Raw genomic sequence first — 12,367 nt, 5'->3', positions numbered from 1 at the left:
CCTGTGCTCTCAGGCAGGACCCCAGAGGGTCTCCCCTTGCCCAGGCTGTGCCCCAGTGGTATCTGCCTTCCCTGCAGCCGGGGGGGGGGATGCCCACTGCCTACTACAGAAGCAGAGAGGCCGAACCACGGCTTCAGAGCGGTCCTGGTGGAGTGGAGCCTGTGGGACTGCGTGAAGCCTGCTTCAGGTGTCAGGACAGGAGAAGCCAGCAGAGCAGGGTCTCCTGCAACAGTGTGGGTGAGGTAGGCCCTGCCTTTGGGTGTGAGGGCCGTAGGGCTGCACGGTCCTCTCCTTGAGCCCTGCCACCCTGCCAGCAGGTGCGGTGAAACCAGGGAGTTCAGGCTTCATTTCCACCCTGCAGTTTTTCCGTAAAAGGCCAAGCAGACACCAACCACTGACATCTTTGTTGTCATTCAGGTACAGGGTGCCAGAAAATCCTCACTGCTATGTGCTTTGCCTTTGCAGTTTGTCTCTGTTTTATTGTTTTTGTTTAGATTATCCTGGCGATACAGCACACATTTCACAAATGCTGGGCGGATGCTTCCCACTGAGCTACTCCCTGAGCCCGAATTTATCCTTTGTGATAACCCTGAAAAACAGCTAAAAGTAGCTGAGTTTTACAGCTGCTGAAATGGAACCTTGAGAAGCTTAGGTGCATGTCAGGATGAGGCGGTTGATCTCAAAGCCAAAAGAATGTTTCCCTCTTCTCTGGGGGGAAGCAGGGCGTGGGTCGAGGCTTCAGCTGGGCCTCGGCGCTCTGCCCTGGGTTATCCCTTCCCACTGCCCCTGCTGTAGAGAGTGCCCGCTGTCAGGTGGCTCCGGACAGTGTCCAGGCTGCTGTGCCCTCGCTGACTTCCTGTGGCACGGCCACCGCTCACCCAGGCCCACACTTGGTTATTTCCATCTCCAGGCCCCCGTGGAGGGATGAACGAAAAGCACTGGGGAGCAGGGAGTAGATTCTTGGGACAGAGGCTTCCAGGTACAATGATGAGAATGGGACTTCCAGCCAGCCAAGTCCCGAGGTGACCAAAAAGACTTCTCAGTCTCTGGGCATCAGTTCCTCATCTGTAAAATGGCAGCAGTGACTCTTGCAGTGTACAGTTGCAGTTAATAGTATTAATTCTGGAAGTACAAGTGATGGTTTTTACCTTTGTACTTTCAAAGAATACAAACTAGCAGGGCCTTCCTGTCAGGGTAGCTGCTGTTATACTCTGAGCTGACTCTGGCCTTTGCCTCCCATCCACCCACCACCTCCTCCCCAGGCTGCTCCCGGCAGATTGGCTTCTCCTTTGTACAGCCCAAGCTCTGTGCCTTCTCTGGCCTCTATTACTGTGACATCTGCCACCAGGACGACGCCTCAGTGATTCCAGCCAGGATCATCCACAACTGGGACCTCACCAAGCGTCCGGTAAGTCTGCAGGCAACCTGTTGTGACCACGTAAGGTGCTAAGTAACCCAGCAGTGTTCTCCCTTCTGCTACTGCTCTTTGTCTGGGGGAGTTTGGCTAGAAGAAAGCCAGGGTCCTGGTTCAGTGACCAAGAGAAAAGCTAGATGACTACCCAAGTCCAGAGCAGAGCTCTGAACACGTGCTTTGGTCCCCAAGTGGAGTTTTGGAGGTTGGTTCTCTGCAGCTCCCACAGTGACAGAACTGTTTCAGGCCCTAGTAGCTAGCAGGTAGCTAGGTAGGTAGGTGCGTAGGTGAGTATAAGGACGATTAGGATACGATAGATTTGATGTTGATGGATGGATGGGGTAGTGGGTAAATGATAGATGGTGGTGGGTGGAGAGCTGGCTGGGTGGTGGGTGGGTGGACAGGATGACCAGCTGGTTGGCTACACCCATTGGCTTTGTCAGCCCTCCGAGACCCAGCTGACTGTAGTTCTCTGCAGGCCCTGCATGGCCTTACTTTTTTCATGTCTAGGAGCATTTTTTTCTGGGGCTCCATCCATTATTAAGACAGTACGTGATCAAAGACAGATCAGAATTTTGTCAGCTGGACATGGTGGCACATACCTGTAATCCCAGCGCTCAGGAGGCTGAGGCAGGATTGCCTCAAATTCAAGGCCAGCCTGGGCTACAGAGTGAGTTCAAGTTCAGCCTAAACTACGTAGTGAGACCTTGTCTCAAAAAACAAAACAAAACAAAATTTAATTTTGTGTCATAGCTCAGAGAGCATCACTCGACATTTCTGGGGCACAGCCATTCTGTGCGTTTATTTGTATGTGTGTCCACTCACTGCGAAGTTGGGGGTCATGCTGGACTCATCCCGCTCAGTCCGTGTGCTCACTTCACACCACGTCTCGTGTACTTTCTTACGTCTACCTGACTCTTCTGAACAAGACCTCTCGGAAGTTCCCTTTCTGTAGCTGAGCTGAGCCAGCTTTCTAGCTGTGGTACCACGAGCGAATTAGCTGGGTTTCCTTGTCCCCACTGGGATGCCTGACACTGTGAGGATGGGTGTGGCAGGAATGCTCCTCCCTGAGAGCGCTGCTTCCAGCAGGGCCCACCCCAGCCAGTCACGCCGTTCACCCATCGGGGTCTGCCTCAGGAACATACTTGGCTCTCCTGGAGGCTCAGACTTCCATGTCAGCAGCCCTGAGACATGGGAGAAGCTGCTTGCTTCATTGGAGGCATAGGCCATGTGTGCAGTCTTGGCCTGTGGCAGTGTCCCTGAAATACGGGAAAGCTTCTCCATCAGTGGGAAACCCAAAGTCAGCTTCACAGTGGCTATTGCATTGTTTATCTTGTCCCCACCTCTGCCCTCAGTTCTAAATATTTACATTAGCACACAGAGAAAATTAGCCCTCAAAAACCCTTTCACTATGAAGCACTTACCCTCCTTACAAGGCCTGATGCTTCTGCTCATCCATCTCTTCACTGATTGCTGGAGTCTTTGTCCTCACCTGTTTCCTAACTAGGAAATCCACGGTGCTTTCCTAAGATCAGACAGTATCCGGCCCTCCCTTAAAGGTCACTGGCCTGGGAGAGACAGCACCATGGCTGTTCTGGCTTGACCCACTTGTGCTGAGGCCCAGCTGGTCCTGGCAGGATGTCAGCCCAGCCTGAGGTGGAGCTTTTGTCTGTCTCCTCCGTGGCCAGAGTGGAACCAGTCCCTAGGAATGTGAAGCCTTTGCCCACCTGCAGCCCGTCCTGTGTGTCATTTAACTTGGGCCTCACCCAGAGCCTCAGGGGAGCCCTGATGGTTGCTCCTGGGAGAGAACCTTGGTCTGCTCTTCAGCTTCCTAGGGCTGGAAGAAGCACTGAATCAGGTACAGCAGGAAAGAGCTGGGGCGGGGACTGAAGACCTCACTTGCCTGCTGAGCTGCCCCCAGCCAGAGGCTCCCACCTCAGGGCTTTAGGGTCTGAGGAAGAGGAGATGTCCACAGTGGAGGAGGTGAGAGATGCTGTGGAGTTTGAGACCAGAGGCCAGAGGACTCGCTGGACCCCAGAACAGGGACAAGTCTCCATGACTTTCCCGGACTCTTGGGGGTGGCGGGGCCATAGGAGTCACACGGCAGCTCACAGTTACTGAAGACGAGCTGCATGCAGGCCCAGTGCCGAGGACAAAGGGGAGGAGCTTGCGTGTTCCCCTGGTAAACCTCAGCTCCTTTGCACGCTCTCGGGAGACCACAAGGGAGGAGAGTTCCCGGTGTTCAGAGACCACACTGCAGCGCAACGCAGGGCTCCACACCCACGTGGGCTGGAGAAACCACTTGAGCATCTCTGAGCCTGTTTCCTCATGTATCAAATGGGGATGCTGCCACCTTCCTGTGTGAGCTGCCCTGAGATAAGGGAAGCATGTGGGCACGATCCCAGCCCAGTGTTGTGCACGGCATAGATACACAGCTGTCGGCACTGGTGTGAGAGCGTCAGCACCCCTCTATTCAGTGGGGAGGGGCTAGGATCGATCCCTTCGCTTGAGTCACAGGGGAGTCCTGCTGGTTGCTGCTGGCAAGAGAACCTGGTGAGGTACTTTGGCTTCCTGGGCCTGGACGAGGCCGTTGGCTGCTGAGTTGGGCCCACCAAGGAGAGCCCGCTTCCTCCAGGAGGGAAAAGAAGAGGAGGACAGGAAGGGTCTGCAGAGCCCAAGGGCGGGGCCCTGGATGGAGCCACCTCTGTCTCAGCAAGGTCAGGAGAGGCATCAGCGGGGGCTGTTAGCAGCCCCGGGTCGGATCTCAGCTGAACCCTCTGAGCTGTAAGACCTTGGCCAAGAGGCCTCCTTATCTCCGAATTCATTTCCCAGTTGTGTAAAATGGAGGAGGTGGCTATGGGGCTGGGGCCAGTGTACCCAGAGGTGATAGCTGAGCAGCCTCCTTCCCTCGGGCCCCAGGTCTGCCGGCAGGCCCTGAGGTTCCTGGTGCAGATCCAGGCACAGCCCCTCATCAACCTTCAGCTGGTGAACCCCTCGCTGTACGAGCACGTGGATCGGATGCGCCTCATCAGCCAGAGCCGGGAGCAGCTGAAGCTCCTGGGGGATTACCTGGGCCTGTGTCGCAGCGGAGCCCTCCAGGAGCTGAGCAAGAGGTGAGAGCGTGGGTAGGTGGGGGACTCCCCACCAGGCTTGTGGAATGACCACAGCTTGGGGGACTCGTGTACACATTCAGTTCATTCAGTATCTACTGGGAACGACCGAGCACCAAGCGGCAGGCGGGGTTGTGTTTGGGTCTCACGCTCAGCAGGGCAGGTGCGGGTTCTGACTTCTGGAGTGTGGTGCGCAACCTCAGCCAGAGGAAGGAAGAAGGCGCTGGAAGTGCAGAGGGAGACTGTTGAGCAGACGAAGGTGGTACAGGCTAGGGGGCTTCCTGGAGGAGGCAGCCACCAAGGTGAGGCATGCAAGTGAGGAGGAGCCAGAAAAGGCAGGGAGAAGGCTCAGGGAGGACCTTGGCCGGGGTGGAAGTGTGGTGAGCAGCAGACCCAGGAGGCTGTGCTTCCCGTCTCCTCCCTGTGCCTGCTGCGTGCCGCTGTCCTGGCAGCACCCTCCTGGAAGGATGGTGCAGAAGCTCCTTGGTACTTGGTGGGAGGTGAGGCTGGGCTGGAGGATGGGCTTGGAAGCCAGCAGGGCCCATTGCAGGTGCCCTGGCTTCACCTCTGCAGTGCTGGTCCTGGTCAGCCACATCAGCTGTGCTCCATGGGGCTGGGGGAGGGGAGAGCAGCCCCTGGGCCTGCAGCACTTACCTTCCTCCCTTGGGCTGATTGGAAGATGCTGTGTCGGCTCGCCTGGGCCTCTCGTTTTGGGTAGGCTGGCTTGTCCTTCCCTTTCTGAGATGCCATGGCCTCCTGCTCTTCGAGGTGGTAGAATGTCTTGGGCTGTCACCTGCCCCAGGGTCTGCAGGGGTTGCAGACCTGTGCAGACCAGGACCCCCAGTGGGCTCCGGTGGGGTGGTGCCATCTCCCCGACCTTGCTGCATGCGTGTCCAGCCTGCTAGTGGGCAGGCTCTGCCTGTACAAGTCCTGTGTAGAGCAGGTACAGGAGAGGAAAAGGTATAAGACCACGCTGCCCAGCCCCAGCCTCACCGATGGCCCAGCTTCCCAGCTCTAGCATGGGCCCGGAAACCCTTTGTTTCTGTGGCCTTCCTGAGTCAGGGTGAGGGCCGCATGAGGAGGTCATCACTTGGCAGACAGATGGCCCGGGTCAGCACGGTGTGTGCCTTGAGGGATGGCGCTGACCTAGCCTGGAGGCCTCCAGCCTTTCTGTGTTCTCATTCTCTCATCTTCATTCTCATTCATGGTCCCTCCTTTCCTCTCTCTGATGTTTTGTTTTTGTTTTGAGGTGGGGTCTCACTACGTAGCCCAACCTGGCCTCAAACTTGTGATCCTCCTGCTTCAGCCTCCTAAGTGCTGGGATTATAGGTGTGCACTACTTCCTATATCTGGCCTTGATTCAGTGTTCCAAGGCCTCAGAGAACAGTGGTTCCCAGTGCAGGCCCAGGCCCAGGCCCTGGCCGGTGTCCAGGGCTTCCAGAATTGGACAGAGGGCAGATGATGGGATAATGTTCCATCCCCGCCATCCCCACCCCTCCCTGCCTGCTCAGGGCTGCCCTGTGTGTCCCCACCTTCCTGGTGATCAATCAGAAAGCAGAGCATTCGGTGAGGAAAACAGCACGGTGAGCAGAGTGGCCAGTTGGCAGTGTCCTCACCCCTGGCACATGTGCCTGTCGGCCATCCTGAACAGGTTCCTGGCTTCCTGTGATGCACAGTGCCCACAGACAGAGCAAGGCCAGCAGGACTGTGCCAGGGGTTTTCTGCAGGCACTTCCTCTCCAACCCTCCGGATGTGACCGGGGCCTGCTGGGGAGTGGTGGGAACCAGAGCCCTCATCCTCCACCCCCACCCCATCTCTGAAATGGGATCTGGGCCCCTCTCACATACCACTGACACCAGAGACCAAGTGTCCTTCAGCTGGACCTGGGGCTGCAAGAGGGCAGTAGCCACATCTGCATTTCTCCCCTGGTTTCTGGAGTGGGGTGGAAGAGGATCCAGTCTCTGGCACCAGACTCCTGCCCCCCACATCTCCGGCACTGATTTACTGTGTGGCCTCAGGCAAGTTACTTACTCTGTAAGCTTCTTGTCTTCTCCAAAGGGCTTGCTTCACAGGATTGTTACAAGGTGAGAGGAGCACATGGAGGCTCTTAGCCCAGTTTCTGGTACCTGGGGTCAGCACGCAGCAGCAGCATTGTACTGTCAACTAGTCATGTGTGTGCTGTGTGCTCGGCACTGTGCCACATGCTTGACATGAATTATTAATCCCAAAATAGCTCCATTTCTCAGGACACCTGTGGCTCCAAGAGTTTGTTGCTTACCCAAGTCCCACCAGCTCGTGGTTTCCCTGGGAGGCTCTGCCAGCCAGCAGTGCTGTGGGGAGGGAGATATCCTAGCCTGGCCTGGTCCTCAAGCCTGGCTGAGGAAGCCCTTGTATTTGTTTCAGGCTTGGCCACAGGCATTATCTCCTGGAGTCTCCCCACAAGTTCAGTGTCGCTGACCTGCAACAGGTGAGCAGGTGTGGCCCTCCCCAGAGCTCCAGTCCTGGAGAAACCGGAAGGGAAGCGGGAAGAAGGAACCTGCAGTGCCTCAGCTTCTCCCCACAGAATGGGCTTCCTGCTGTGCCCAGCCTCCTGACAGGGACTGACAAACATACTCTACAGACCTGGTGCCGGGAGTGAAAGTTTGGGACCCTGCTTTCCTCCGGGGGAGAGTAGGTCTGGGAGAGGGGTTTGGGGCCCGTTACAAATGCCATGACCCGCAGAGAGCTTGGGGTGCAGCGCTGGCTGTCCCCCTGCCCGCATCGGAGTAGGACAGGCCTCAGTTGAGGAGTGTGGCACGGCATCACAGCTGCTAAGGCCAGGCCTGCACCCCCAGATTGCAGAGGGGGAGTATGAAGGGTTCCTCAAGGCCCTGATCGAGTCCGCCTCCCAGCACATCTACCACTGTGACCTGTGCACCCAGCGGGGCTTTATCTGCCAGATTTGTCACCACCACGACATCATCTTCCCCTTCGAGTTCGACACCACAGTCAGGTATGTGGGACGCCCGCAGCACTCACACCCTGGCCCAGGTCCCGGCAATGGGTCGGTGCCGTGGCTGGGTAGTGAGGCTGTCCAGAGCAGCCGAGGCCCGGGCTTCCCCTACTGCTGAACCCTTGTCACCCAGAGAGCGGCGGCCCGGGCTCTCCAGTCAGGGCCTCCCTGACCTCAGTCTGCGCATGGGTGGAGGAGGGGTTGAACAGGTTCCCGCCCAGCCAGAAACAGGCACCTGCACAGCCTCTGCACTGCAGTGGTCATTCTTACCCCATTATTCCTCAGGAGGGGAAACCTCTGAGTGGAAAGATTTCACCTCAGTCTTCCTTCAGCCCACAGAGGAGCCAGTGCCCTGTCTCAGGAGATTCGCCCAGCCAGGACACAGCCTGACTGGCCTGAGGCTGCCTTTACACTGGAGTTTTGTTTTGGTTTCTTTTCCTCATTGTACCCCGGGGTATTTTAAAGGCAGCATTTAGGGACACTCAAGCAGCAGTTCTAATAATGCGGTGGGGCAGAGGGCAGTATGTGTGGATGGCCCGCAGTCTTCTCGTCTGAAGCAGCCCTCCCAGCACGGGACAGGGCACCACGTGTGGGCATGGGCTGCAGAACAGAGCACAGCTCACTGGGCCTTCTGGCCAGAGCCCAGGCTGCACCCTGCCCCGCTCGGTACAAGCAGCTGCTCTCTCCTCAGGTGTGCCCAGTGCAAGACAGTCTTCCACCAGAGCTGCCAGGCTGTGGTAAAGGACTGCCCCCGCTGTGCCCGCCGGCGCAAGTACCAGGAGCAAAACAGTCTCTCCTAAACCTGGCTGGCAGCCTGGTGTGCCATCAGCCAGGCTCCTGTCTCACCAGCGTCACCGCATCTCCCTCGTCGGGAAGACCCCCGTGGAGCCAGGGCAGTGGTGCCCTTGGCCCCGCGCCATCCTCCCTTCTAATGCCCCAGCCAGGGCCGGAGAGGCCTGCACCAGGCCCGGCCCCCTCACGTCACGACCCTGCCATTAGGGCCATTCTGACACTGTGGAAACAAGACTCGGGGACATGTTCAATTCCACATTCCCAATTAAAAGGTCTAGTTTTTTAAGGTGGGTTTTTCTTCCCGTAATATTTCAACAGAAAATATTTTTTTATTCTTGATCCCAAACAAGTGTCCCCAGAAATCCAGGCCTTGTCACCCAGAGCAGATGTGCAGTAGGCCCTCAGTCTGGCCTGGGGCAGAGCTGCTGCAGATGGCGGGTCAGTCAGTCCTGAGGGCCGTCGTCCCACCTCTTGGCTCCCTCCCGCTGCTCCTCACCAAAGCCTCCCTCCTCAGTGTCAGTCCCCTGCTCTTCCTGGGTCTGGGGCGCTGGCCTTGGCAAAAGGAAGGAAATGACTCAAAACCAGCACTGTCAGCACTTTGCGCTTTCCTGGTTCAAGGAAGGCTGGCATCACCCGCCCTTAGCTCCGTGTCCTCCGCACGCCCACAGCCAGGGCCACCTCAGGCGGCTCTCAGGGTCATACCTCCACCTGGCTGACCTTGAGGACAGACAAAGATGGATCCCCAAAAGGACAAGCGTGCCCAGACACCACTCGGGGGCAGTGACCTGTTCTGAGCTGCATGGGGCCATGCAGAGAAGCAACTCAGCTTTGCCAAGCTGCAGGCTCACCCAGCCTCCAGCAGGGGCACTGCCAGGGCCTGGAAAGTTCCCTGGAGCATGGGTGTCTTTTGAAAGGGGCGTAGGAGCAGGGAGGGAACCTGAACAGATCCCAAAGTAAAGTTCAGACCGTGGAGGCTTAGGGGAAAGTATGGGCATGAGCTCTGCTTTCCCCTCCTCTCCTGACCAGTAGGCCCCTCTGGCCTCCCGCATCTGCCTTGTCTTGGAGTCAAAGGCCTCAGGACATGCGCCTGTCACTGTCAGGAAGTGAGTGTTCAGGTGGAGATGCGGCCCAGTGAAGGCTTTCACCTACAATGCCCAAGGCCTAGGTTCCATCCCAGCACCAAAGGGAGGAAGGAAGGAAGGAAAAGATGAGCCTTTCCTGCCCTCCCTGGAACGATAGGGCTGCTGAGTCACCTGCCCAACCCCAAAGAGCTGGAGGAATTGTGCAACAGAGGAGGCAGGTAGCAGTGGCTGCCACACGGCTCCTCTGTCCCCAGGATGTGTCCCCGTGAGGAAAGGTGAAAACATCTATGCCCAGAACACCAAAGCCTGAGCAGGAAGGGGCCCATCTCCCCACCAGACACAGCATTACTGCTCCCACAAAGGCCGCAGGTCCTTGAGTGGGCAAGAGTCACCCGGGGTGGGGCTTGGGCCTGAGAGTACATCCCAGGTGCCCTGGGAGGCAGCAGGAGCAAGTCCTGGCTGGGGGCCTCCTCCCATCCCTCCTTTTACTGAAAAGCTGCTCATGCAGTCCGGTGCACTGACTCTAACCCACACCTCCAGCGGAGAGCTGCTGGGTGCCTCACTGAAGCCCACACTTCTTCAGATGGGATTGTATGCAATGAACTTGAGAGAGGGGCTCTGCCCTTGAGAATTGCTTGGCAGTGTATTAAAGGAACTGCTGCTGTGTGCTTTTGACTGATTTTGCAGTAAAGACCTGATCTTTCTCATCTCTCTAGCTTTGGAATTCAATCCCTGCTACTGGGAGGAGACATCAGCCGTGCAAGGGCTTCAGGGCCCTCCTATGGGTCCATCTCTGTGGGGAGAATTGCAGCCCGCAGGCAGGGATTTGTACCCTGGGGGGCAGGGAGAAAAGGCATGGGCAGCGGTGTCCAGGCCTCCTTGTCGTGCCCAGGAGCCGGGTCCCTGGGATGGGCTCCAGGATCTCGAACTGTGACAGCCAAAGCTGGCTGCCCATGGCTTCATTTCCCCGTAAATGCCAGGACACTGCAGCCACGGGAACCCAGGAGGAGCCAGGGAGTGTGAAGGGGCGGAAGAATGAGTTCAGCAGAGCCCCTTGTGGGTTTAGGGTCTTTACTTGGCTGCTGTCTTCCTCTGAAGATCCCAGAGAAGCCCTTCACTGTCCCTGCAAGGACAAAAGAAGGTAATGCAAAATCCTGGGGAAATCAGGTAGCAGGAAAATGAGGCAGAAAAAGAGCATTCGCTTCCTGCTAAATACTGCTCTCAGCCCATGAGTGGGCTCTCCCTCTCCACCCTTGAGCCCAGCTCTTCCAGGAGCAGTGGCTTGGAGGAGGCAGGCTAGGTGGAGGGCGCAAGGCTGAGAGCTGGTGCTGCCTGCTGTCCTTAGCAAAGTGCCCTGGAGGGCACAATTTCCCTCTGCCTAGTGGTGGATGGGACGATTAGAGAAGCGAATCTAACCTCAGTATGAGCAGTAGTGATAGTACATGCACACCTGGAATTACAGCACTCTGAAGCTGAGGCAGGATCGCAAGTTCAAGCCCAGCCTGGGCAACTTAGACCATGTCTCAAAAAATTTAATGGAAGGTCGACAATATAGCTGGGTTCAGTCCCCGGTACTGCAAAATAATAAAATGCTTACCCGTATTGCCCTTGCTATATCATTCAGTTCTCCCAGCAAGCCATGAGGAAGGCAGCACTATCCCACTTGCAGGGAGGAAAGATGCAACCCTAAGGCCACACTCCCAAACGTCGAGAGGCTAGCATATGGCAGCACTGCACATCAGACCCCGGAAAGGACCACCATACACCTGCCTGACGCGCTGGGTGAGGCGGTGAGGAGGGCTTGTCCAGCCAGTCCACCAAGCGTGCAGGGCACCATGCTTAGCCCAGCTGCCTGTCTGTTCTGTCGGATCCTAAGATGCCACCAGGCCTCAGACACAGGTACCCAGCACAGTGTGGACTCTCCAGTGGGCAGCGCCAGAATCAGAGATGAGGAAAGGTAGCTCAAGAAATTATGAGCCAGGCGTAGTGATGCACACCTGTGATCCCAGCACTCAAGAGGCTGAGGCAGGAGGATCATTGAGTTCATTGCTGTCCTGGGCTACAAAGCCAGTTCAAGTTCAGCCTGAACTAAATAGCTAGACCTTGTCTCAAGAGTATTAGGCACCACGGAACACAACTACTCAAGTGGCTGAGGCAGGAAAGACCAAGGGTTCTAGCACAGCCTGACAGTTTAGGGAGACCGTATCTCAAAAAAGGGCTGGGATGTAGCACAGTAGTTGAGCGCCCCCTGGGTTCGGTCCACAGTATGGGGAAGGGGCGTGGTGTAGATGCAGTTCCAGCCAAACCCTGGGTCCTACTCAGGCACTGTCTGGCATCCAGGGGGACTTGGGAGTGGCTCCCTCCTCTCAGCACAAGCACCCATGTAGATGGACCACTCTTCCTTGGGGGCCCTGACAAAGGGTCCACGGGGGCTGGTCTGCCCATGGCTGGAGTGAAAACTGGGTCAAGTCACAGGGACTAGGCTACTTTCCCGAGGCAGACTATTCCCGGAGAGAAGACCCCCAAGGGGAGGGCACTGGACTCCATTGGAGTCCCTGGCCTCCAGGAGGCTGCTGGGCAGATTGGAGGGGCTCCCCTCTACAACGGCAGGAATCACGATCATCAGGGGTCGCGATCGGAGGGAAATCGGGTTGAAGTCCATTTCGGGCCCATCCCTGGAGACAGATGTAGCCTAGGATCCCACCCCGTGAGGTGCATGGGGGAAAGGGTGGCGTCTCTGCTCCTGGGGCGAGCGGGACGGCCCAGAGGGGACAGGAAGCCGGGACACCGGGGATTGTCTCTTGCAACCGCAGCCCAGCCCCAGCCCGGGAGGAAGTTCTGCCGGGCGCTCCGCCGGTGCCTCCCTCGTATATTGTTGAACAGGAAACAGGGCAGCTCGGAGGCCAGGCTGTGCAGGAGGGAGCGCGGACGCCGAGCCGCGCGCGCCTGCCGGGAAGAGTGGAAGCGAGGCCAGCGGGCA

The 12,367-nt window shown here is 57.3% G+C and overlaps 1 protein-coding gene across 1 annotated transcript in view; it reads left to right on the top strand.

Annotated features, from left to right (window-relative positions):
• The window catches only part of Plekhm1 (pleckstrin homology and RUN domain containing M1), a 33,716-nt gene extending 23,590 nt beyond the window's left edge, over positions 1-10,126 (top strand). The window contains exons 7-11 of the mRNA XM_010642888.3: positions 1,263-1,408; positions 4,331-4,524; positions 6,925-6,988; positions 7,356-7,513; positions 8,205-10,126. Of these exons, the coding sequence (XP_010641190.1) occupies positions 1,263-1,408; positions 4,331-4,524; positions 6,925-6,988; positions 7,356-7,513; positions 8,205-8,313 (671 nt within the window). The 3' untranslated portion in view covers positions 8,314-10,126. The remainder of the gene's footprint in view (positions 1-1,262; positions 1,409-4,330; positions 4,525-6,924; positions 6,989-7,355; positions 7,514-8,204) is intronic.
• Positions 10,127-12,367: the final 2,241 nt, after the last annotated feature.

This window comes from Fukomys damarensis, unplaced genomic scaffold, assembly GCF_012274545.1.
Source record: "Fukomys damarensis isolate Sample0158 unplaced genomic scaffold, DMR_v1.0_HiC HiC_scaffold_13, whole genome shotgun sequence".
Classification (NCBI taxonomy): Eukaryota; Metazoa; Chordata; class Mammalia; order Rodentia; family Bathyergidae; genus Fukomys; species Fukomys damarensis.
The sequence above is the reverse complement of the archived record's forward strand: the minus strand, read 5'-3'. Positions and strand labels throughout refer to the sequence as shown.